At 42.9% G+C, this 27562-nt stretch overlaps 1 protein-coding gene across 2 annotated transcripts in view; it reads right to left on the bottom strand.

Annotated features, from left to right (window-relative positions):
* The window catches only part of DNAJC3 (DnaJ heat shock protein family (Hsp40) member C3), a 280281-nt gene that overhangs the window by 213146 nt on the left and 39573 nt on the right, over positions 1 to 27562 (bottom strand). For both annotated transcript variants that reach the window (XM_069204566.1, XM_069204565.1), the window contains one exon: positions 13274 to 13398. In XM_069204566.1, the coding sequence (XP_069060667.1) occupies positions 13274 to 13398 (125 nt within the window). The remainder of the gene's footprint in view (positions 1 to 13273; positions 13399 to 27562) is intronic.

The raw sequence follows: 27562 nt of genomic DNA, 5'->3' as shown, positions 1-27562 counted from the left end.
TTCATGAGATGCCAAACAGTCTTTTTAAGAAAGATAGAGTTTTGGCCCTTCTCACTTTGCACCCTTTATAGGACATATATGGCTCACCGAACTAAACCTGCTTTTTGGATGGCAACCTTACAGAATTTTTTAAAAGAAAGAAGATCCTGGCATCTCACATCCTATATTTAGGATGAAATCAGACCTCTGGTAAGAATTGGTTCCTCAAACAAGTTTCCAGCCACACAGCAATACTACGGATAACATTGTTGCACTTCATTACTGAGTCATCAAAGTCTGCACCCAAAGAAGATGAGGATGCGTGTATATTTAATAGATTTTCAAACGGCTTTCGATGAAATTGATAGACCATTTCTGTGACTGAAGCTTTGCAAACATTTGAAAACACTTTTGCTGTTAAAGGCTATTTAACTGCTATATAAGACTTAAGACCAGATTGAACGAGGAAGAACTCCCACTTTAAAAAAAAATGAATAAAAAAAAACAAAAAATAATACACAAATGCATGCAGCAAACAGGATGACAATACTAGAATGCGTGTTCACATTGTTGCAGGTTTATAATGTTCTTTCATAGCACTGAATAAATACAATGTAATAGATGGATTTCTGGTCAATGCACAAAATACTGCAATTATATTTTGAAGCAGAGAAATTTTAGCCAAGGCAAGTGGTGAAAAGGTGAACATATAATAAAAGAGCATCCGATTATAACTATATTAGAAATAAAAAGAGGTTTTAAGTTACAGCAAGTGTTACTCCAACTAAAGTTGAACTCCATAGTATATACCCTGAACAGTATTTATAAAACATGGAGGTTCTTACTATAACCTCTTTCTTGGCAGTAGTTTCAGGGAAATCAAGGCTATCTTCAAATGTATTGCAAAACACTGTGCTCACTCAAGTTGAAAGAATGGGCTCGTTTCAGTAAGAGGAAAAAGATAAGACACAAATTAGTTATTTCTTCGGCTCCTTAACATCTAATTTAGTTTCACCAGGGTTCCTCATAACTCTCATGTGGTCTGCTGCTGTTTAAGACTTCTGAGAGCGCAGTGAGAATGGGAGAGGCAGCATTTCTTTTTTTTTTCTTTTTATTATACCTTCCACCTTTTGGAGAGGTAGCGTATTTGTTTTTAGTAGGCAAAACCCCATGATAAAAGGGTGCGTAGTTGAATTCATTGATTTTGCACTACACTCGCGGCTCATCATAGTGGGTATTGAGGTAGGCTATCTCTTAGATTTTTTGTTACAGGTTTGAACACCTAACTCAATTCTGTTGCACTGTACTTTTAATATCACTGTTCAGTTTATAAAATCAGTTACTAGCGGTATCAAAAAATAAATGCATGATAATTTGATTTTAAGTAATCAAAAGCAAGAAAAAACTACTCTAAAATCACTTTCTTCTGTTCCACCTGTTTCACCAGACACACTGCATTTGTCCACGTGCTGCCTCATCCATAACAAGGAACTGTTAGTTAAGCCATTGGAGTCCTCATTGGGACAGCTGCCATGGGTGCCCTACAATGGCAACAGGTTAACTTTTTCACAGGTAGATGCAACAAAGGGCACTCCTACGAAGTTTACAAGGGGTGAATGCAGATTACTTCTATAGGAGTGCAGTCCCTGGGAAGGGGGGTGCTGAGTAGTCATGGGGAAAGATTGCTATTGATCCACAGATTTTAGGTTAGTGTTCTCCCTGAAATACCCAAGTGGGTACTGTACCAAGTAAGAAGGAATTATTTGTACGCCATCCTGTGTCATTCCCTGGTCTACCCTCTCCCCCCCTCTTTGTTCACTTTGAGGAATTTTAAGAGTTTGATGTACTTTTTGGGTAATTTTTCTATTCTGGGTAATGAGAAAGTCAGGGATTTAATGTGTATCTGGGAAATGCATTGGGTACTCAATTCTTCAAGTCTGGTTGCAGTTTTCTACTGTAATGATGATGTGTGCGTTTTGAAGAGGAAGGACCCTCTACTATAGTGCTGATCCCTAAAACCAACAAATACCTACAATTCAGTAAGATATTCCAACGAGCAACAACCCTACTTATGTTCTAACTCTCCTCTGTTCTTCCCTTTTCCTTTCTAAATTCTCTTCTTCCCTCACCAAATTACTCCCACTAACTGACCACCCTCCATTTGCTGTGCCTCCTGTGAACCCACTTTCTTCCCCATTTCTATCCATCACAAATCAACAGCCCACCCATCTGCCACCTTCCCACGATTTACGCTTCCCTTAGGTGTTGATGAAATTCTTGGCTGGAAGTCTTTTCTTTCATCTAACATTTTCCTTACTCTGCTCTCACTCACACCCACTTATTGAGCTCAAATGACACACCATAAAATTCCTTCCTCCCATACAGCTCACCAACTAATCCATCATTTTCCACTATTTCTAATCCTCTACTTTACACATCAGCCAGATATTCTTCTCCTACTGTGCACATCTTCTCTCTCAAACCTTCCCTGAAACCTCACTCATCTACCTGATTAGTACTCCATCTCCACTCCTTAGGCTCTGCTCTCTATATTGCTGAAATTATTAACCAAGTGAAATCTCTGTAGAACATCAAACAGATTCATTGACTGCAGAAGGCTATCACTGCTGCACAAACTAGTAGGTCAGAATCACAAGTAGATCAATTTCCAAATCATATTCAAAAAAATACTCAACAAAAGTGTTTGCAAAGGAACTCATATCTTAAATAACACCAATCATGAAAATCATGGGCCTTCAACCTAGTGATTCCTCTAAGTACCAAGCAATTATGCAACAGACCATTTATAGGCAAAATTATTCAAAGATCTGCTCAAGACTAATCTCTGCACTTACTGAAGAAACTACCCTTCTGCCCAATTACCAAATAGGATTTTAGCATGACCGTGACATTGAGCGTTGATTCCACCATGGGATGATATTAAATTTACTGTGGATTAAAAGGGAGTATTGCCATTTATATTATGCAAACTCTCCTCTTTCTTGGATAATGTACATCATCCTACATGTCTACTGAGACTTGACAACACTAGAGTGCATGGACCTGTACTTAAGTGGGTTGCATCCTTTCTCTCGGACAGATCCCACATTATCTCAATTCCACCGTTTTCATCCGAACCACTGAGTCTGACAGCTGCTGTGCCTAAGGGCTCTTACAACACACTCCCTCCTCTTCAAAAATTTACTATAACCCTCTAACAGACTTAATCTCCTCCTTCAAACAAACCTGTTACGGTTGTGGACACAAATCATACTTACCCTTAAAAACCCATCTGATCTCCGCCTGTGGTCAATTTGACAATGCCTCCAATGGATGATATCTAACCACCTCAAACTAAACATGTTAAATATTGAAATGCTTGCATCTAGCAAATAACCACCATTGATCATAATAGGGCCTCCACAACTTGGCCTAATGCCAAAGTCTGCCCAGGTGAGAAATCTAGGGGTAACCGTGGACTTCAGTCTCGTGCTCACAGCACAAGTTAACCAGGTTTTCAAACAATACTTCTACAGGAAGAGAGGCCCATGACATTTACCAATATCTAGGTTTCTGGTAAAAAGTACATGCCATCATCTTCCTTGTCCTCTCCCAGCTCCATAATGGCAACGGTCTATAGCAGAGTGGACTACTAATCATACTTCATAAGGTACAAAGGGTAATGAATGCTGCTGAAATACTCATTTTCAGCCACCCCATTTGTACCTAGTCGCTTTAGGAATAAGGTAATTACACTGGGTATGGTAGCTGGATTCACCGCCTTCAAAGCTTAAGAAACAGAGCTATAAATAAGAATGGGCCAATCTTCCTCCAACAAAAGCTTTGCATCTATAGGCCAGCTAGACATCTACATTTCAGGCTGGCACCTCTTCTTAGAATACCTTGTTACAAAATTCAGGGGTGTGGAATTTATTAAAATATCTACTTGTCCAGTGGACAGGTTGATTCTCAAATCTACTTGTCCTGTAAAAAGATCTACTTGTCCCTTTGGTGCCATGTAGTGTGGCGACAAATTATGGCAGCAATCTCATTATGTAAGTGCTCTGATAATAACCTCTCTGATTATGCCAGGGCTACTACCATAGTAGGGCTTGAATACTTGCAGTTTCAATCCCTACTGTAGCAATTTCCTTATTTTGCCACCTTTCTGCAGATCTGCATACTGGGGCTGGAGGAAGCAGTAAGCAATAGTTCTAAGGCTGGAATGCCTTTGAGTCTGCAAACCTACTAACCTGCATGTTTTAAAGATTTTTACCAGCTTCTCTCTAATATTTTCCCATAATAAGAAAGATTGGACATTTACTCCTGACAATGGCAGAATTAGAACTTCTTCCAGGGTTGGGAAGAAAGTGGCTGGAGGGAAAATGAACTTGCAAATGCTCAATAGATTTTTACATGAGCAAATCTACACATTGTATTTACCCATGCTAAAATACAGTTCACAAATATTTTATAGGGTAAGACATATACCATGGGTGCACTTTTGTGACTTTCTTTAAGAATTTGGGGCCACATGTAGGTAGGTTCAGATTTGTAGGATGGTGTCCCTGACACCATCTGTGATTCGCAAGGGCTTCGCAAATGCCCACCTCATGAATAATCATGAGGTGGGTCGCAATTTGCGACCCCCTCGCGAATGGCGGCCCTCACAGGGATGGTGGCCTGCTGGAGACTTCAGACCACCATGTCTGTGACTGCTTTTCAATAAAGCAGTTTTGTTTTTGTAATGCAGCCCGTTTCCTTAAAGGAAAACGAGATGCATAAGAAAAATGAAAAATGAAACATTTTCGTTTCATTTTTTCAGAGCAGGCAGTGGTCCACAGGACCACTGCCTGCTCTGAAAAAATGTTTACAGTGACATTCACAATGGGTAAGGGGTCCCATGGGGATCCCTTCCCTTTTGCGAAAGTGTTAGCACCCATTTGAAATGGGTGCAAACTGCGATTGGTTTGCGCCCGCGTTCGCGGTCACAAAACAATCCTACATTGCACTGCGAGTCGCAATTAGGAAGGGAACACCCCTTACTAATTGCGAGTCGCCAAACTGGGTTTGTGCATCGCAGTGTGCTTTTTGCATGTCGCAAACAGCGAAAGTCGCTGTTTGCGACATGCAAAAAGCTACCTACATGTGGGTCTTGGTCCCTAATTAGGTCTGGTGTTAACAAAGACATTTTGTTTTTATTAAACTTCTATTTCTCTCTCTTTCGGCCGGCTTTACTGTGAGTGATCGCATTCTGCTCTTCCACAAGGAGCATATTGCCACACAAAGTAGTTTTGTTCAGTGTCAGGAACTACAGTGGCAATCAGTGATGTAACTAAACTGGAGTGTGCCCCTTTGTAAAGAACATGGAGGAGCCCCCTCTCCAGACTCACTCAGGGCAGGTGCTGTGCTGAAGGGGCCCCCTGGAGGGCGGCCGCGGGGCCTTTGTTATGCTGCTGGTGTGCTTTTAGAGAGTTCAAAAAACTTTTTTGGGGGGCTTGCCCGTGTTTGTTACAATGTTGAGGGACTGGTAGCTCCCACAACAATAAAGTGTTACAAAAGCCATGTCAATACAAGACACGCATTGATGAAACTAAAAGACTTATAAAAATATGTCAGATCAGTTGGCTTTGTCAGTGTTTGTTTATTTTCATGCTTCCCATAATCGTGTTGAAAATGGTTACACTGATTTTCCATTAGAAATATTTTTGGGAAATACTAGCATGCATCAACACATTTTACTAAATGACACTTCATTTGCATGTAATCAGAGAGCATTCTGGGAGCATTATACTTAGCCTTATAGTCTAAACTTTTCAAACATGTGTATACACGTTTTTTTTTTTTGGTACTGGAACCAACGTCAGTAGTGAAGTGTGACCTTAAAACATTTATTTACAGCACTCACCCTAATAATGAAGGCTTTCAAATAATGAACCATAAATACAAGTTCGAACAGCATTATCTTTAGGAAACACATTACCTCAACTGCAGAGAGTTCCACTCTCTGTAATCAGGCAGCCAAAGGGTTTGTGCTGCAGGGGGTTGGGCCTACTTGTCCCAAGGACAAAGTAAACATAAAAACTTGTTGCCCTTGACCCCAAACAAGATGTCCCGGGCGTCGGGCGATAGGAATTCCACATCCCTGCAAAAGATCCAAACTGATGGAGTCACCTCCCCTGCTCAGACAGCTGGTCAACAGAACTCACTTCCCGCAAGAATAATAGATAATCCTCCCAAATGTCAGAGTACATTTAAAAGCTAGCTTTGTTCATTAGCATAATCATGTAACACAGAAATTGATAGGTAAGTACCACCGTGTAGTTGCTTCTATTCTCACCCTGCTCAGAAACCCATCATGCATACGCTGATAGTCCTTTTTGCCACACCACATTTGAAGCGCATCTTCGAACACACACCTCACCCAACACCTCACCAAAGGACTAACTATCCCACATCCTACCAACCACACAATCTTAAAGGGCACCAAGCACAGAATTCTAATCAGAGAACTTTGTGGCCTTGCCAGTGGTATGACGCACTATACAAAATCTACAATAGAATAGTACTCCAAGTTATACCTAATAGCTGTCACATGATGCCCTGCTTTTAGGAGCCGATTTGGGCTCTTCACTTGAGAAGCAACTGACCACTACATTGCTGAAGTCAAATGACTTAGGATGTGCAGAAAGGACGGAACACAGGCCAAGGTTTGCAAAACTATTTTAGCTTTGTGCTGTTGAAAAACTGGTGTGGTCTCTTTCACGTGCAAGGCAGTTAGTTCTCTGCTACATTGGTGCATCTGTTTTAATAAACACGTTTTTGAATTTAAACCTGGTCACGATGAAGGAGACTCCTAATGAGAAGTCAAGAAATGACGACATGAACGTGCCTGTTAAGTTCCAAAAGAAATTCCTAGTGGATCGCCTGTGTTAGTCATGACTGCCTTAGGGTGGTCACTCCTAACTTTTTGCCTGCCTGCCTCCAAGTTTTGGATACTGTTTTTGCTGGTTTAATACTCTGTGCACTTCACCACTGCTAACCAGTGCTGAAGTGCATATGCTCTCTCCCTTCAAACATGGTAGCATTGGATCATACCCAATTGGACTATTTAATTTACTTATAAGTCCCTAGCGGAGTGCACTGTGTGTTCCCAGGGCTTGTAGATTAAATGCTACTAGTGGGCCTGCAGCACTGATTGTGCCACCCACTTCAGTATCCCTTTAACCTTGTCTCAGGCCTGCCATTGCAAGTCCTGTGTGTGCAGTTTCACTGCCAATTCGACCTGGCATTTAAAAGTACTTGTCAAGCCTAAAACTTCCCTTTTTCTACATATAAGACACCCCTAAGGTATGCCCAAGGTAACCCATAGGGCAGGGTGCTGTGTAGGCAAAAGCCAGGACATGTACCTATGTAGTTTACACGTCCTGGTAGTGTAAAACCCCTTCCTAAATTAATTTTACACTGCTGTGAGGCCTGCTCCCTTCATAGGCTAACACTGGGACTGCCCTCATTCATACATTGTTTGCGTTGTAGCTGCTGATCTTAAAGGAGTAGGAAGGTCATATTTAGTATGGTCAGAATGGATTTAATATTACTATTTTAGAAATGGCACTTTTAAAAAGTGAGCATTTCTCTGCACTTAAATCCTTCTGTGCCTTACAAACCACGTCTGGCTGGGTTTAGTTGACAGCTCCTTCTGCATTCACTCAGACACACCCCAAACACAGGATATTAAGCCTCACTTCCATTCAAAATGCAGATGTATGCGTCTTCCAGGGCTGGAGGACCTGCTCTCACACAAAGGACTGCCACACCCACTACTGGGACCCTGGCAGACAGGTTTGAACTGAAAGGGGACCTGGTGCACTTCTTAACCACTCTTTGAAGTCTCCCCCACTTTAAAGCCACATTTGGGTATATAAACAGGGCCTCTGCCCCTTCCAACTCAGACACTTCTTGGGGTAGACACTCTACCTCACAGACACTTCCTGGAGAAGAAACTTGTAACTAGAACCTCCATCCTGCCAAGAAGAACTGCCTAGCTGCCCAAAGGACTCACCGGACTGCTTTCTGTGAAGAACTGCTGCCTTGCTGCTCTCTGGCTGTGGTGAATAAGTGCTCTCCAAGGGCTTGGATAGTGCTTGCTTCCTGTTCCCTGAAGTCTCAGGACCAAAAAGACTTCATCTCTTCAAGAAGAACTCCTTGTGCTGTGAAATTCGACGCACAGCCTGCCAGAAACGACGCACAGCGGTGAAAATATTACTGCACGCCGAACTGGAACGAGCCAGCCTGGCCCTGCAACCAGAAGATCGACGCAGCGCCAGCGTAGCGACCAGAAATTTGACGCATGGCCCGCTGGATTGACTCATAGCAGAGCCGGAACGACGCAACCCGACTTCCAGAGAGGAATCGACGCAGAGCCTGCCGTGCGGTAGAAAATACGACGCAACGCCCACCGGATTGCCGCAGCTCCTGTGACTTCGTCCTGCCAGCGCAGGAAATCCAAGCACAGTCCCCAGGGCATCTGAAAACCCTGCAACACGAAGAGGATTCACGACTGAGCGCCGGAAATAGACACACAACCGCCCCTGCGTGGAAACTAAACAACGCATCGCCGTGTGCGGCTCGAGAAATCAACGCACACCCCTTGGTTTCCACACTGCTCCTTCTCTGCGGACCTTTGTAGAGATTTTTCACGCGAACCAGTTACTTTGTGCTTGAAAGAGACTTTGTTTGCTTTAAAAAGAAGGCTTAAGACACTTGATATCACTTTTCAGTGATATCTCCACATTTACTTATTGCATCGTTGATAGTTTTGACCTGCATTTAACCAGATAAATATTATATATTTTTCAAAACACTGTGTGGTGTATTTGTGTGGTGCTATATGTGTTATTGTATGATTTATTGCACAAATACTTTACACATTGCCTTCTAAGTTAAGCCTGTCCGCTCAGTGCCAAGCTACCAGAGGGTGGGCACAGGATAATTTGGATTGTGTGTGACTTACCCTGACTAGAGTGAGGGTCCTTACTTGGACAGGGGGTAACCTGACTGCCAACCAAAGACCCCATTTCTAACTGCCTGTATTTGCAAGATTTATCATAGGGAAAATATTGTGAGGATAGTAATAATCCAGCACTATACTGCCCTTAAAGCACTGAAAATACATTGTATAAAAGATTATCTCTAGGCTACTGAGATGGCACTTTGGACCCTAAACAACTAATTTAGGAAACATCAGGAATGTTCTTAATAGTGTAATTTTGTATGACTAAGAAATAATTTTTACATAATAGAATGTCTGCAATGTGTTGATTTGTTATCCGAGCCAAAAGAATTACTGTCTGCTTTGATGCACCCCGTAGCACATCTCTCATCACTGGAAAAAAGTTACAAAAATGTGTTTTTGAAATATACAATCTCACTTACGTGAAGGTAGTTATAGCAGTGTTCTAAGTCAAAACAGATTGTGGCATATGGACCAGGCCTAGAAAAACTAATTGCAACAGTAAGTGGCTAATCCAGGACACCCAGAGAGCACCTGACAGCGTGGAGGAGCAGGTTATGTTTTGGAGGTGGTGGGGTGGAGAAACACTAAGCAGTGATGGTGACCTCGGTGGAGAAAATAACAAAAATCAAGAATGGCACATATGGAATTCTCCCTTTACTCTGGACAATCACAGAGAAGCACTTCCTGATAAGCTCAGTTAGCTGAGATGGTGTGGACAGCTGTAGGGGTAATAATGAGAAGCACCAGACACGCATAAAAAGTTGAGATTTCCAAGTGTGGGGCCTGCCACTTCACCACTCACTATAGCATTCAATGGTAGCATTGATATCCAGAAGTGAGTAAAAAAGGAAAGGAAAGGAAGAAGCCCACAAAATAAGGCTTGGCCAGCTGTGTCTTATTGGCTGCAAGGAATAAGTGCTCTATGGACTGTGACTTTTCAATGTACCATGCCACACTACTGAGGCTGGGCAGACGGGAGTCTCAGTTCCTGTCCGGAAAGTGCCAAAATGGCAGGATAACCCATCATAGGCACCCAGTGTAGCCACCTCCTGCACACCAGAATCCCTCAGTAGTAGCAGACTCTGTACAGAACAAGCTCTCACAATGTGCTGTTGGCCAGCACCAAGACAGAATTCCTATTTGCCAAGAACAACAAACAAGGTACAGTAAAAACCAGATTCAATGACATGGAGCCTGGCAGCTTCGAACACCAACTCTCACTGAATGCCAAATCACTTGGAATCACCCTTGACACTAACCCTTCTCTTAATTAACACATTGCCAAAAAGAAAACAGAGATGGTCTTGTACCAGCTTGCTCTTTCAAAGAAAGTTAAACTGTTTCCTGAAAGCCGGAATGTGATTTCAGAACTGGCATTTAAGCACTTGCACTTTAGCATTTGGATGCTGGAAATGCCCTACTTTACGCCTCCCAAGCTCCACAATGGATTTGCATTCCACACTGCAGCACGACTCATCCATGGCTGGAAGAAATATGATCACATCACCTCCACCCCGAAGAAACTTTATTAGCTCCCCATGCCAGCCTGCATCATCTTCAAAACTAGCTGCATTATTTACCAAGCCATCACAACCAGAACCCTTGCTTATTTTGCATACAAGTTCACCATCTCTGAGGTTCTCAGTGCACCCACAGCCCAGACACCATCAGACTGCAGACTAAGAAGTGTAAAAAACAAACGTTTTCCATCTATGCACTCAGGATCTGGAACAGTTGCATGTGATTTCACAGAAGAACAATTTCATTGTACAATATAACTGAGAAACCATTTCACCTAAACTGTTTAATGGAAAGTTTCAGAATGAACGGCTTTCACCTCTTCACAGAAACGAATTAATAGAATGTCTGTTTGTTCAAAAGTAGTTTAGCCATGTTTATATTTTTTAGGTTTAAATACAATGGTTGCACCCATCCTTGAACCCTAAAGGCCCTTCCTACTCTTACACTCCACCCATCCCAGAATCGTAAAACCCCTCACTACCTCTGAAATCCACTCATTCCTGAACCCTAAACTCCCCTTATTATGCCTAACGTCCATCCATCTCTGACTGCTTGAAACTCCTTACCACACCCAAGCTCCACCCAGCCCAGAACGCTAAAATACTCACTGTCCTTAAAAACCACCCATCCATGACTTCTAAAACTCTTCACTCTAACCGCTACCCATCCCTCTACCCATCCCTGAACCCTAAAACACCCATTCTACTTCTAAAATCCACCCATCCCTGAAATCAATGAAACCTCTCACCACCCTAAACTCCATCCAATCCTGAACCCTATAAAATCTTCACCACCCATAACTTATCACTGAACCTTAAAAACCTTCACCATCCATGAACCCTAAAACCTCTCAAAGCCCCAGCATTCCACCCATTCTCGTGCCCTAAAAATTCTTCATAACCCTAAACTCTACTCATCCATAAACCCCAAAATCCCCTCCCTGATACTGCATCCATTCCGGATACCTAAATAACCTCACCAACACTAAACTTCATCCATCCCTGAATCTCAAAAATACTTCATTCTAAAAACTCTACCCAGTCCTACCCTAAATTCTTCACCACCCCAACCTCTACGCATGACTGAACCTTAACACACCTCACCACCCATAAACTTCACCCATTTTTGATATCTAAAAGAAAACCTTTTAAAACCCCTAGATTCCACTCATCACTGAATTCTAAAAAACCCTTTCTGTGCTTGAACTCCACCCATTCTTGACCCCTAAAAACCCCTGACCACCCCTAAACATTAGCCATATCTGAACCAAAAATACCCTAGCTGTCCTAAACTTTACCCAAGTATAAAGTAATTTGGGATTTGTTTTCTTAAAATTATCTGTTCTTTAAAATGTTTCCTTCCATTTTTTATTTGAGTTTATTTCCTTAAAACTGGTTTTCCATGATTTGGTTTCCTCCAATATACTTTTTAGTTTTCGTTTTTCTATTAATTCACATACATCACCTGGAACAACATCTCCGTATCCATAAGGACCGCCAATCTTTGCTATAATTTAGGAAAGAGTTGAAGATTCATCTCTTTAAAGAACACTTCGTCACAATACATTGAAATGCTAACAACTCAGCTTCCTCTCATATCACATACCAACTTTATGCTTGCCTTTCAGCATGCGAAGCACTTCACTGCATTTTGTCTAGATTCATGTTAAAGAGATACCAGATACATAGATTCACCAGGCGGCAGTGCGGAGGACCTTAAAACAGAATGGCCGGCCAACCACTCCCTTTCCACTAAGGCCCCAGCGTGGGGCCTGTTCACCTACTAAAGCTCATTGCGTGGTGTATAGCACAGCATAGCTTGATGAGCCCTGGATGCAGCTCTCACTCTTGGACTACTTGCTGCGAAGTACCCTGGGCAATCCTGCTACTCCGACTGTCACAAGGTAGCTCTTAGTATTGTAGGGTATCCTAAGGGATTTCAATGTATGTGTTTATTAATTATGGGCATGTCTGGAGCCGCAATGTTGGGAAGCTCCGCTAATGTTTTAGTTGCTAAGGACATCAAGTTATTTTAATCATTAGTACGACCCTTTGGCATCTGTAGCAATCACAGAAAGTTACACAAGTCAGAGCAGTGTATGGAATGGAGCACCTGGTAGCAGCAAGTTGGGGAAAGGCACAGCAGGGGAAACGCGAAAGAGACAGGGCTGTGTGCTGAAAATGTCAAACCAAATAAACAAACAAGCATGAGCTCGCTCGTATTTTTGCTTTGCCAATGGTTGTGTAATTAGAATACAACGACCAAACAATAAACACAAGCGAGTCAGCAATCGAAATCACATGGGAAGTGGGGTACGGCAAAGGGGCTACATCTAGCACTGGGGAGTACAGGGACTTAGGAAGTGTGGGCAAAGAGTCATCAAGGATGGGGGTAGGCAGCACAGATCGGAGGCTATCACAGAGGCGATTGTCTAAGCACAGACTATCCATGCAACGGCAACTTTTAAATAACGCCAAAGGCCCACTCTATTGTATGTGTATTGGTAACATGAGATCACCAACACACAGGTACAGCTTCCTGTAGGAGAAACCTAAAAATATTAGGTGACTCAAAGAACAGGTTCGAATGTACAAGACCTACAGTGGTATTATCACAGGAATGCTTAAGAACACGAGCATAATTTACCCAAATAGAGTACAGTATACGCCCTGGTTGTAATTGTAAATTATATATTATATAGCGCTTACTGCCCCTGACGAGGCGATGAATGCCACTGTTTGCTCTTGCGCTGCTTACCGATGTAAAATCCGGTTTCAATTCAATCACTCGACTTAAATCCGGAATTGCAGCTTTAGATTTGCCCATGGCCAAATACGCGGTTGCCCGTCTATAATATGCAATGTAGTTGTCAGGGTCTCCATCTAGAGGAAAAACAGTAAACATTCCTTAATGCACGTGCTAGCAACACTACATGTAAATTTGAAACGCTCACAAAAGAAGACTGATTGGAAACCGACGTGAAGCAAGAAACCACCCCTCAACAGTCAATGTTTTGTAACTGCAACTGTCACAAACACAGGAACCCACGTCCTACACTCTTCAGTCTCTCCACGCAAATACCTCAGAAAAGCACCTTCTCTCGAGCTGTGTTACTGTTGAAACTGCCACAGAAAAGGCGCAGAAATCAGTGGTGCAGGAGGTGTAGTAGCACCGGGGCCAAGGGCAATGAGAGGCCCTCTGCACCCAAATTACTGAGGTTTTTCCTACCCAGACTTATGGGGGCCATTTTCCTTACCCGCTTTAGGGCCCAGTGCACCCTTACTATGCCACTATTGTCACACACTAACAATTAAATTTTTTCAAAAACAACATACATAATGCTGCATTTACAAACAGTAAAAATACAAATGGAATGATTTACATCTATTTCCAATCCCCGCTTGTTTTGCATTTCTAAATGTTTTGGCAGGCATGGGTCGCAGAATTCAACAGGAGGCTAAGATGTACCGAAGTACATCACAAACCACTGTCCCATCTTTGGGTATGACTGCCCTATATATAGGTCAAGCAGGCAGTGCCTGAAGGGCTGATCTGACAGGTCAATGTGTTACCGTTTTTAGGTCGCAGCCTACCAGATGGCACAGCCTCGTTTGCTAAAGACATCTTGGGGACGGACTTTCAGAAATGTCTTCCACCCATTGATTACAATAACATTATGCCTTTTCATTTGCTGGCTTTATTTGCTTTAAGCCCTCCAGATTCTGTTCATCCCTACTGTTGTTGCCTAAACTGTGTTTTCTGTATTCTCCCACAAACTCGCTTTCTGTTAACAGGCCTTTGAATCTTGTTTTTCTCTCACCACATCTGATGTGCATTCAAAGACTGAGGTCAAATGTCGGGTGCTGTTTCCAAGGGCGGTTGTTTACTTTTCTTTCTCTGACTTCACAGTGAGAGGATTTATGTGACAATATTTCTAGATACTGGGACGTAGGCAAGAGTGTTTGTTCTTCCACATGACAACGTTTAAATGAACTGTTTATGTATTTCGGAATTTATCACAATTATGCACAACTGAAGCACATTTTTTGTTATCCATGAATTGTAATGGAAACATACTTTAATATGATCAAAACAATTCATTAAACTAGGTGATGCATTTTCCACACATTTCCGTATGTGCACTGTATAGTTTTATTAGGAAAACTGTATGTCTATGTGCAAACGTAATGGTCAGTCAACTGAAAATGTGTTGTCTGTAATGGCAGTGTGCTACCACACCATGAATACTCCATTCTAGGCCACTCCACTCTACTCTTCACCTCACCACTCCACACCAGACCACTGCACTCAACTCTACTCTGCATCACTCCACTTTACACCACTGCACTCTGCACCACTCTACGCTACTCCACACTGTACCACTTTACTCTATGCCTATTCACTCTTCACCACTCCAGTATAGGCCACACCAATCTAATATGCACAACTCCACTCTACACCACTATATTCTATGCCAATAGACTACGCCAATGCACTTTACTCTAACACTCAACTATGCCCCACCACTCTATGTCAATCCTGTATGCCACTCTAATCTACTCTGCACCACTGCTTTCTAAACCACTTTACTTTACACCATTACACTCAATGCCAAATTGCGCAACTGTATTCTTACCCTGCAATCCTCCACTCTACGCCACTTCAGTACTATGAAACAATCTAATCTATGTCACTGCACTCTACACTGGGCCTATTTTTTGCCACAATCCAAACCTGTCCAGCATCGCGCAGGTTATAATGCACCAAGCCATAAATAAAAGCGTGACGTGATGTTTTTTTTTCCTTAACAGGCAAAATAACTTTAATTGCAGACAGAGGTTTTCCCCTACATCCCAAAAAATGTGGAGATGGGTTTAGTTTCTATCACAGAAAAAAAAACACGCCTACCTTTTTGTCTGACAAAATGTTGATCTGCGTGTGAATGAAAAACGATCAACAAAAGGTGTGTAAGAAATCCACAAAGTACTGGGCACAAATATTTTTGCATGCACCAACACTACATTCGTCTCAGTTTGAAAGTGCAGATTTGCAGCATAGATCTGTCATTTGCCTTTCCTGCACCCAAACTCCCACGCACAGTACTGCTCTATTCTTAGTATCTGTAATGCCACATAATTTATCTGAATGAAGTTCCACCACTACGCCAGAAGGAAATACTGCAAGTCAAAATTGGTAAATCTACACCTCTCTAAATCAATTCATCTTGAAGTTTAGATGGCAGGAAAAAAAATAATAAATAATAATAATATATATACATACATATACAAATATTTGCAATAAATTTGGGAGGGGACTGTCAGAACCCCATTCAGAGGACAACTGTGCAAGCAGGGATTACTGGGCCCAACTGTGGGGGTTGAGTACTTTTACGTCTGAAGTCCCGTGGCCCGACTTACTACGGATACTGAACTGTGCCAAATACTTATTCAGCCTTGACTCTTAGGGTTAGCGTGGTAAGAGCAGTCTAAGGCTCCCATGGGGGTGAAGATTTTAGATAGATACAGGGAGTGAACACAGGCTCACAAATTAAGATATGCGCAGCAGCAGCAATAAATTGTCCAACCAAATACTCTTATGAAAAAAGAGCAGTATTTTAATTTTACCGCTACCAACACTAAGAGAAGTACTACATTCACGAACAACTACACAGACTCTTGAGGTCATTGATTTAGTGTTTTGTATGGAGTCTGCGGTGTCCCACGCCCTCCTTGCTCTTGCAATCACGGTTACTCCACATTCACTTGGGGCAACATTAAGTGGGGGGAAGGAAGGTGGTGCAAAGTTCTCGATGTGGATACCTTATGCAGGTGTAGGTGCATACAGGTTCACACAGCGGTCTCACACCTGCGGCAATACTCCTGGCACACTTCTTGATAGCTCTGGTGACTCTACTCCCTCCCTCCACCCCTCGTTCAGGGATCGCCGTATCTCTGCTGTACACAGGCACTGACCCGATCAGCACAACAGATGCCTGCAAAGGTGTCCCCTCTGGCACACTGGGTCGCCAGCGGTTCACCACGCATAGGCTGCGGCCCACTCTGCATGGCAATCCATCCACTGAGGTACTCCTGGCATAATGGGATCACTGAAACCTCACTACACACAAGCTCCAACCTTATCACTACAGTGATGCCACCGGCTCATTTCACAGCAGCTCTCCTCTGGCCTACAGGTGTCGCTGACTTTGTTCTGCACATGGGCAATGACTTGATCAGTGCAGCAGCTGTTTTTGCACACCTCTCTCAGGGAAACCTCACAGAGCCTCGCTCCCTCCAACAATCTCCTCTAACTCACAGGGCACACTGGTCTTGGCAAGCACACAACCACTGGTGCTCCATGCTCCAGAGCAAGTGGTTTGATTCCTCCCCCCCCCCCCAGCAACAAACAAATCTGTCTGGGGGATTTATCTACCTCTTCTCCCTAAGTTTCACCATGCAGCTCTGGGTCTCCCTAAAATGCAACCTATGGTCTGCAATGTACTGTACCATTCACACGCACATATACACTCAGCACATGCATTTAACATACAAGCACTGCATCCTTCATGTACTGCATCACTCATAGGCACACATGCAGCCAGCATATGTATTTAACATGCATACACTGCATAGCACTACACCCTTCATGTACTGTACCACTCACAGAGACACATACACCCAGCACATGCATTCATCATGCACACACTGCACAGTGCTGCATTATCTCTGAACTGTACTTTTCCCAGACACACCTACATTCTTTGCAGATACACCAATTATGTGCAGCACAGCATTCCACATCATTCCGATGTAGGCCATGGGGTGAGTTTAGGACACAATGGCAGAACTTTGAATGAGCGAGTCTGTAGGCCCCATTCCATGGACACAGGTTAAAGAGGACCTGTTCACTCTTACTGATCACTACAAGGTATGCTGCCACCACCGTGCTCCTATTGCTTGACTCCTGGTAAAGGCAGCATCCTTTTACTACAAGGAGGGTAGCGCTTTGGACGACCCTCCTGATACAACAATAATGCAGTCCATGAGATAGGCCCATGTAACGGCGCACACACGATTTGTGTTTGCCTATGACAACAAAAGTCAGCTTTAGGTATCCAGGCATCAGTACAGCTTGGTATTGAGGGCAGGGGTGAATGCCTGCTACCAAGCGGAGGACTTTTTCATCGCAACAGATGATCCTACCAGACCAGAATACCCCTAACCAACTCCTAACCTGGAGAGTATAGTGGTCAGATTGGTAAAACCGGTGGGAAAGTCTATTAGCATTTCCATGGCTCAATTTGGCTCTGTGCTCCACTACAAAGTTTAACCTTTACAAGGAAACAGATCAACCCAGCAGCTTGGGATTCTGTACCTTCATAGCCATCAATCATTTCACAGTCTTAAGATCCATATGCACCACAAAATTAGTGCCATTCAAATAAGGGCAGAACTTAAACAATACCCACACTATGGCAAATCACTCTTTCTCAATAGCCCCCCAGTTCTGTTCTCTAAGTACTAATGTCCTCCTAATAAAGGTTACCAGAAGCTCTCTACCTCTTTCATCCAGCTGAGTCAATACTGCTTCAAATCCTTTGTGAGAGGCATCTGTCTGTACAAGCGAAAGGCTGACTGTAGTCCTGTCCTTTCAGTACAGATGAAGCGCATAGTTCCTTCTTCAGTTTTCAAAATGCTCCCGACACTCCTCAGTCCATATAACTTTGCTGGGCTGCTTCTTGGAGGTCCAAGTAGTCAATGGGGTAACTATACTTCCACCACTCGCCACAAAGTTCCTGTAATACCCGGTGAGTTCTAAAAGACCCTCACTTCAGCCTGGGTAGCAGGCACTTCCCACTTTATCACAAACTGAATCTTGAAATTCAACAGGTAAATCTTCCCATTCCCTACCTCATGCCCAAGGGAGACTACAAAGGACTGTCCCCACCTGACACTTGGACGCCTTGATGGTCTGTTTTTCCTCATGTCTTATGCAATACCTGTCCTAGGTGTCTCAGGTGACCCTGAGATGAATTGCTGAACAGCGCAATTTCATCCAGATAGGCCAAGTAGAACTCTTCCAGTCATGAAGTAATATGGTTCACCAGGCTCTGAAAAATGGCAGAAGCATTCTACAACCCAAAGGGCATCACCTTGAACTGATACAGCCCACGTGGTGTGGAAAACGCAGTCTTTTCCTTGGCATTCAGTGTCAAAGCAATCTGCCAAAATCCACTTGTTCAGCCCAAGGTGCTCAAGTAGTTTGCAGCACCTAACAGACCCAGAAGCTCATCCACTCTTGGGATTGGACAGGAATCAGTTTTGGTTACCTCAATGAGGGCTCAGTGGTCCACACAGAACTGCAAGTTAGGAGACCTTTGCTTTAGTACTAGAACCACAGAATTAGACCATGGACTACTTGATCTCTCAATGACTCCATCTTAATACATCCCTGAACCCAGTCAGACATTCTGTACATCTTACCATTCACTGGCAGACTGTCACCTGTGTCTATATCACACATACAGATAGGTGTCAACCCTCTAGTCAGCAAGAGGATGTTGGCAAGACTTCCAAACACATCCCAACATTTCCTCTGCTACTTAGGTGTTAACCCCAGTGGCTAACTGAACCCCTTTCACAATGCCATCTTTCACGTCACTATGAAGCAAGTCAGGAAGTGCCTCACTGTTTATCTCTACTTTCTATGACATAGCCATGTGGTCGCCTTCTGGCAAACAAGTTGCAAGCGCAGAGACAGGCTACGAGCATCCGGACTATTACACCAGAGAACAGCATGGTATATATGACAGACAGCCTCGGCCTTCCGGGATCTCTACACAGACCTCTATGCCAGGCAGGACTTACCGGAGGGTGGAGCAGACCACTATATCAAAGAAGCCTGCACCCTCAAAGTAACTTTGGCGCAGGCCATCAAGCTAGATCGACTGATTTGAATCTGCTGAAGCAGATGTCTTAATTAGAAATTATTAATGAGTGTTTGTGTTTGAATAATGAATTTTGTAGAAAATGAAATAACGTAGAAAAATAACGCACACGTTTGAAATTGTGACCTCGAAGAATGGCCACTAGTGTACACAAAATGTACTAATTGATGATTAATTCTTACGAAATATTGAAAATGTATTAGATTAATGTAGTAATACGTCATATTAAGGGTTATGAAGTATGTTTTAGCTTATTAATTGTAGGCCTTAACTTAGCGAGTGTCTTGGCCTAAGTTTGCCAGGCCTCATGCAGAAGTTGTATTTCTTGGCGTTTAACAGAAAATGCTGACAGAGTGAACTAATTGTGAAATATTCATTGTTTTAATAAATTGCTTAGCCGAATCTTTCTATGAGAACCAACTAACAGGAGACAGTGTCCTTAAAATGTATTAAGCTGTATGTAATGTGTGCAAGAAGTTCTTTCCCATGATGGGACAATGAAGACACTGACTGGAGAGGAAGATGCAACAAATTTGATACTTGACGAGCCGGATGATGAGAACATCGTAAAGCAGACCAATCAACAACGTGTGAAAAGCGAAATATTAGAATTCATAAATGTGGTATAAGAAAATTATTGTGGAGAGTAATAACGTACTATTAACTGACCAATTGGGAATTAGGGGATAGTTTGATATAACAACGCAACCGAGGGAAAAGACTTCAGCTGAGATTGCGAGACTAGAGACCAGATTTTAAGCAGATCTTACCTCGTTATGAGATGCGATATTGAGAAGAAGAGATTTGAGATTCTGTCATTGGGCTCATACTCTCTGACAGAGCCTGATGTGTTGCTGATCGATTGATGACCTGATGACGAAGACCGATTCGGTTTGCTGACCCATACCGTGGATAGGTAGATATGACAATATGACTAAATGTATTTTTATGCCTTTTCTTTCTAGGTACAAACTGCACTGTTTTGATAGTTTTCCTCAGCTAGATGTTTTCTAAATTTGTGTCCTAATTTGTTTTGCATGAAGCCCCACGTGCTGATGCTAATTTGGATTCATTGAGGTTATCTACGTGATGACTGACAAATTGCTGAGGCAAATGGTTGACAAACTATTTTGCTGAACTCTATGGATTATGTAGCACTCTTGAAGTCGACTTTGCTAATGATTTGTACAGATGCTTTAGAATGTATTGTGATTCAAGCTCTGATTAGGTTATGCTTCTTGCGTCTTTTTGATTAACCAATATTAGTATTAATTGCGTTTGACTTGATTTTTAAGATTAATCTACATGACTTTAGCATTGTTAATATAAGGGAAATAAACTTTAACCAAAAGGTGTGGTTATCCATGGCTGAAAAGTCATGGTGTGTGATAATTACTGACTCCATTGATTATTGAATAATGATTATTTTAATGTATTGATTATTGTTTATGTACTGGAACTATGGTAAAAACATCTTAAATGAGGTAAAAGGGTCCTCGACCTATAAGCGTCCCCTTGTAAGTTTACTTATTAAGGACCGACACGCTAACAGCTATGGTAGCAGGCTATTGGTTAGTCTATTTAGGAGCTTGCAATAGGTGTTTAGTACAGGGTGACAGATGTTAATAGTTATGGTGGAGGGACCGATGGTTAGTCTCTTTAGGAGTTACCCATAAGTGTCAGGTATAGGGTGTTAACAACTGTGGTAAAGAGATTGATGGTTCGTCTCTTTAAATGACAGGTGATTGACAGCCATTGAGAATTCTATATTTTTGAGATTTGGATTTTGTTTTTCAAAATGATAATTGGTGAGAAAATGATGTTTCCTTAAGGCCAGAAATGACTTTCCCAGATCCTGGATCCTGCTAGTAGTGTTGGGTATGTTGTTGGCATTCTAGTGACAGAGAGAAATAGGTTGCGCCTGCACAGCTAATACGAATCGCAGGTGGATTGTAACGTAGGTTAGAATTTAAGGAGTTTGCGTACTCCAAATTAAGTTTTAGTAGGAGTGTGCATACTCCGCAGTATGATAGTAGGGTAGTCATCGAACTTCACATGTGTGTGGCGCTTTGTGCTCAAAAACTGTCCACGTGGTTGTTGATGTGCGGACCCTGTGTGGTCTAAGACTCTGGAGTATATTGGAAAAGTGTATGAGACACTTGGTTATATGTTGTAATTTGTCTGGTTTAGTAGGTTGATCAGGTGTGGTCAACGAGTCAGTGTGAGAGTTAAGTGGGCGAGAGAAAATTTCGACTGAGATTTGGCAAGTCCTATGTGCACCAGGACAGACTCATTGATCAGTTGAGAGTAAAGTTTGAGGGTCGGATTTTGCTTGCGAATCTGGGAAACCGAGAAAGAGGAATAGCTACATGAGCGAAAGGGCCATCAGTGAAAATCCGTAAGGTTTCTGAAGCGATTGTGTTACCTTCCTGTAGTAAACCAGCAGATTTGTTTTCGATTAGTGCTTGCATTATTTTGCATTAGTATCATGTGAATCGAAGTTTAGGAGGCCGAACCGCAAGACTTTGTCAGCCACAGTATGTGTGAGTGTGATGTCATTGGAACTGCGCTGGGATAGATCAGTTAGTGAGAAGGGTCGTGCATGGATTGGCAGCAATCCGTGAGAGGCAACTGGTAGAGAACATGGGTGAAAGGAACCTTGGGAGTTAAAAGTAATTTCCTAATTTAATTTTGAATAAACAGAAGTAGAAAAGATGAAGTTTTTCAAGGCATTGAAGAGCGCCCTAAGGGGAGATACGTACATTAGAGCGAATGTAGGAGAGCCTACCCCGCCAGAGAATACACTGGCTTACAGTGTGATGGAGGAGCGAGGTGTTGCGCCATGTCCTTGGTTAAAACAATGGTGCACGCTGACCGAGAAAAATGGGAGTTTAACGTTTCCAGAGAATGGGACGTTCAATTTGAGAATTTTGGAGCAATTGCGGATGGCGCTATATGAATCGAAGCCCCTTCCAAGACCAGCACAGTTCGAGGGGTTAGCAGTGTGTGAATTGGTAGCTAGACAGCAACAGCAAATTAAATTCGAGAGAAGAATAAGAAGGTTAGAAAAGACTTTAGCGGAAGCTAAACGGGATTCGGAGCAGAAAGGTGGAGATCAAAGACTCTGCAAGGAGTTAGGTTGTTTCCAGCAATTACACAGGAGGATGAGCTGGAAGGGAATAAAGCAACTAGAAAGACTAATAAAAGTCTGTCTGAGAGTAAGGAAGCAAGGAAGTCTTCCATAGTGGAGGAAGAATCAGATGCCAAGGATCTTGTTACAAAGATATTGAGAGATCAACCACCACCGTATGAGGTGCATGAGAGTGGTCCAAGTACTAGTGCTGATCCAACAGCCCCGGCACATGCAACGGGGACAGTGAGTTCGGTACAGGTTAATGCTAGCCAGACACAGGGTGTGGTGCAAGGTAGTCCTTATGTGTGGACTACTCCAGTAGTTCAGGCAAAGATGCATCCACCACCGATACAGAGAATTTATCCTCATGTGCCAATTTTAGAGATGACTTTGAACTTAGTCGTGCCTAGTGAGCAAGTGATTCAGAGGCCAATGTTGATACAGGCTGAGCTGACTCGGAGTTTGTTGCCCTAAGTGCAGCCGCAGGGGATGCCAAGGTTTACGCTAACGACAGGGACACAGTCAGACTTGACTCCAATGATGAATCAGAGTATGGAAGTTACTCTCCCACAGAGTACGGGTGCCAGAACAGCCCCAGATGCAATATCGCTGCTGATTACTGTTGGTCCAGCAGTACCATTATTTGCGCAGAAGAAACCAATTATGGGTGAACAAGGAGAAATGTCCCAGAGTCTAATAAGGAGGGGACCCAATGAGCAAGTACAGGTAGTCTCTTCTATGGGTCAGACTTTTGATGGATCGAGATCTTTATTAGATCTCAGTCCACTTGTTGCACTTCCAGATACTGTGAATGGACCTAGTGCATTTCCGAACTTGAAGTTATTGACACAGCAGACACCGAATGCAGTGGTACAACATGTGCCACTGGTGCACACGAGTAACATTTTGTTACAGGGCTTGACAGCTCAGCAGTTGACTGAATGGTTAGACAAGCTGAATACCCCCACAGAATGCCTCTAAAGGTGAGGAGCAATCGAATTGTGTTAGATTGAGCATGGAAGCAGGTGAACTAGGTGAGGGAACAATGGGGATGAATAGATTAGAGTCTTATACAGAAGCAGAGTTGAGATACTCATGCCCGAGAATCACAACAGAGGTGGGCAAAGTGCATCAGAGATTGGAAGAGAAGCATGGCATAGAAATCGAGAAAACGAAGCATTTGAAGAAAAGTTACCAATTAGATTGTGAGGAAAAAAGGATTTTGAACACATGAGGTTGGCCAGAATGAAGGCGCACCTTAAAGAATTATTACGGAGTGCTCAGGTTTGGGGGGCATTAGAGGAGTGGGAAGGCAGATGGGTAAAGAAAAGAGAGAAAAGGAAAAGAGATTCGCTAGAAGTGACTAAGAGTGTACAACAGGACAAGGATCCGGTAAAGATTCTACCAATGAGAGAAACCCCAGGGGGGAAATTTTGTTCATGTTCCTTGGAGCAGGAGTGATATTCTATCAATTACGAATGATTATCCAAAACTGAGATAAGCCAGTAGAGTGGTATCAGCAGACAGACAGGTTTGTGAAGCTTGCAAAATGTTTGTGGGAAGACTTGAACACCTTACTGGAGATAGTGGTTCCAGCCGATTTGTGGGTTGAGTGTAAGAAAGCTGCAGATTGGCCAACAAGTGAACCGGAGAGAGATAAGAGTACAGTTACACCATCTCCTAAGGTAATGAAATATTACTATAAGGTGATTGAGTTCCTGAAGACGAGGATTTCGCCCAAAAATATTGATTGGCAGAGGATTGATAGGACAGTGCGGGAAATAAAGGAGTCGAGACATGCGTATTATGAGAGAATGTTGAAGGTGTTCAATGAGTACAGTGGCAAAGAAGCAATTGAGCCGAAAGACATGCTGCATTTTGTGTTAAGATTTGTGGAAGGACTGAGACCTGAGACAAGTCAGATGATTAGGAGTCATTTGATTTGCTGGCAAGCAAAGCCAATTGATGAGGTGTTGTAGTATGCAAAATATTGTAGTGACAATGTTGAGTTGAAGCAGAAAAAGTTGAAAGAGAAGGCAATGGTGATGCAGATTAAGGCAGCTCAAAAAGGAGTGCAAGGAAATTTTGTGCAACAGATACCACAGCAGCAGGGAAATGTCATGTTTCATCCTCAAAAGAGAGGTAGGAGTAGTGGAGGAAACATGAATCTTGGTTCGGATTCAAATACTGTAGTGGTTCAGAATGATGTACAGGGAATGAAGATGCTGCTACTGTGTTACATTTGCGGAGCCGTGGGACACTGGATGCAGGATTGTCCGATGAAGGTGCAAGAGGGTGTTGTTCAGCAAGGTAACGACATCAGAACATTTCAGAATGTGAGAGGACCGAGGTTAAGGGGTCCTAATCCAAATTTTCTGAATAATGTGAATCAGATGCAGAATTTCCAGCCCATGCAGCAGGGGCAAATTCCCCGTGCACAAATGTCACAGTTGCAGCCAATGCAGCAGCAAGTTCCCTTGGATCCTATACAGCAAATGCAGATACCTCAAGCCCAGATGGAGCAGCAACAGATAATGCTTTTTCAACAGGTCAGAGACAAGACAGAAATAGTAACACAGTGCACCAATTCCCGTTACACAGTGAGAATGAAATAAACAGTGAATGGATGAGTGGCAGTTCAGATGAGGAGCCATGTGTGCTCGCGACTTCTTTAGAAGTAGATCAGAGAGGGCTGTATGTGAGGGGAAAGGCAATGGGTCACAGAGTTTCATTCCTGGTGGACACAGGAGCTACACGCTCTACTGTAAGAAGTGCAAAAGTCCTGAATCTGCCCCTTTCAGGAAGGACAGTTCAGGTTGTGGGAGTAGCGAATCAGTTTTTGACAAATCCGATCACAGATCCAGTGCAAGGAGAGATTGCCAATTTCCAGGGACTGCATAAGTTTGTGGTCTGCAATTCGAGTACGGTATCCCTACTGTGTAGGGACTTGTTGTGTAAGACAAAGGGGGTTATTCTAACTTTGGAGGAGTGTTAATCCGTCCCAAAAGTGACGGTAAAGTGACGGATATACCACCAGCCGTATTACGAGTTCCATAGGATATAATGGACTCGTAATACGGCTGGTGGTAAATCCGTCACTTTTCCGTCACTTTTGGGACGGATTAACACCTCCTCCAAAGTTAGAATAACCCACAAAGTGTTTGATTACTTGCTCAAATGATGGAATTGAGATTCGGACAAATAGTGATGAGGAAGAACCAGCTCCAGAAACTGAGTGTGAAACTACAAATGAGGAGTACCCCTTGATTGAGTTTTTTCCCCGATATTCAGTGAGAGAGCTTCATTCCGATTTGCAGGGAACAGTGCAAGAGAACGTGTGGGACTTGACAGGGAAAGAAGTGGGTTTGATTAAGGGGGGGGGGGGGAGATTAAGGTTACCTTGAAGCCAAATGCAGTTTTACCGCAGCTTCCACAGTACAACATGCCACAAGATGTCCTGATGAAATTGGCTCAGATAATTGCAGATTTTGAGAAGCAGGGAGATTTGAAGGAGGTGTTAAGCAGTCCATGTAATTCACGAATAATGGGTTTGAAGAAACCATGTGGGATGGTTCAAATTGTTCAGTATTGGAGGAAAAATAAGCAACATTGTGGTCAAATGTTGATCCATAGTGCCCAATCCAGCAGTAATAATGTTTCAGATTCCATGCGATGCAGAATGGTTCACAGTGGTTGCTTTGTCACAGGCATTCTTCTCTGTGCCTCATCATAAGGACAGTCAATTTATTTTTAGTTCCATATTCCTAGATCGAGTCTACTGCTGGTGTAGACTTCCTCAAAGGGTGCACTGAGTCACATTCCTTGTTTAACCAGATCTTTAAAAAAATTTTGGAGTCGTTAGAATAGCCTTTTCAATCGACTCTGGTACAGTACATTGATGACTTCTTGATTGCACCTAAGACAAGGGATGAGTGTAAGTATGACTCGATTGCCCTGTTGAATCATTTGGCAAAGTATGGTCATAAGGTGTCACCACTGAAATTGCAGTACTGTCAGAAGGTAATACTATTTGGGTCACCAGATTGAGAAAGGGCCAAGAAAAATGTCTAGAGAGAGGATCAACATGAATCTGCAGAGAAGTCCCCCGACTTCACAGAGAGAAGTCAGAATGTTCCTGGGGATGGTGGGCTATGGATCCCAAATTTGTCAGAGATTTCAAAACCATTGCAGAAGCTGACTTATAAGGATGTTAACAATCCCATAGTGTTAGACCAGGATGAGATGAAAGCGTTCACTGAGTTTAGAGAGCGTTTGTACAGAGCTCCAGGGTTGGGTATGCCCGACTACACAAAACCTTTCACATTGTTTTGCCATGAGCGTGATGCATGTTCATTGTCTGCCTTAACGCAGGTCCATGGAGGTGCTCATCGCCCAGTAGCATATTTTTCAGCTACCTTACACCCAGGTGCAGCAGCCTTACCAGGTTGTTTGCGTGCAGTTGCCGCAGTTGGTCAGAGTCTTTCACAGTGTGAAGGAGTAGTGATGGCATATCCTCTGACTGTAATGGTCCCTCACTCGACTGAGATTTCACTGACGAGGACGAAAACTCAATACTTGACTGGTGCTAGGTTAACTAGGTATGAGACGAGTATTTTGAGTACCCCAAATGTGATATTGAAAAGATGTACAGTGCTGAACCCGGCAAATTACTTCCAAGTGATACTACTGAAACTGAAAAAGAGGAAGATGTGGAACATGATTGTCTCGAAGTAACTGAGTGCGCAGAAAACCAAGACCTGGCATTAGAGACACCACATTGGAAGAAAGTGACCAAATTATTTTCATTGATGGTTCTTGTCTAAGAGACAACATAGGGACACTGAGAGCAGGACATGCTGTGTGCACGATTATAGGTACCTTAGAAGCTTCCTGGGTTCGAGGAGTGTATTCTGCTCAGGTGGCAGAGTAGGCCGCTCTGACTAGGGCGTGCCATGTTTCTGCTCTA

This window comes from Pleurodeles waltl, chromosome 8, assembly GCF_031143425.1.
Source record: "Pleurodeles waltl isolate 20211129_DDA chromosome 8, aPleWal1.hap1.20221129, whole genome shotgun sequence".
Lineage (NCBI taxonomy): Eukaryota > Metazoa > Chordata > Amphibia > Caudata > Salamandridae > Pleurodeles > Pleurodeles waltl.
This window is presented reverse-complemented; position numbering and strand designations above follow the sequence as displayed.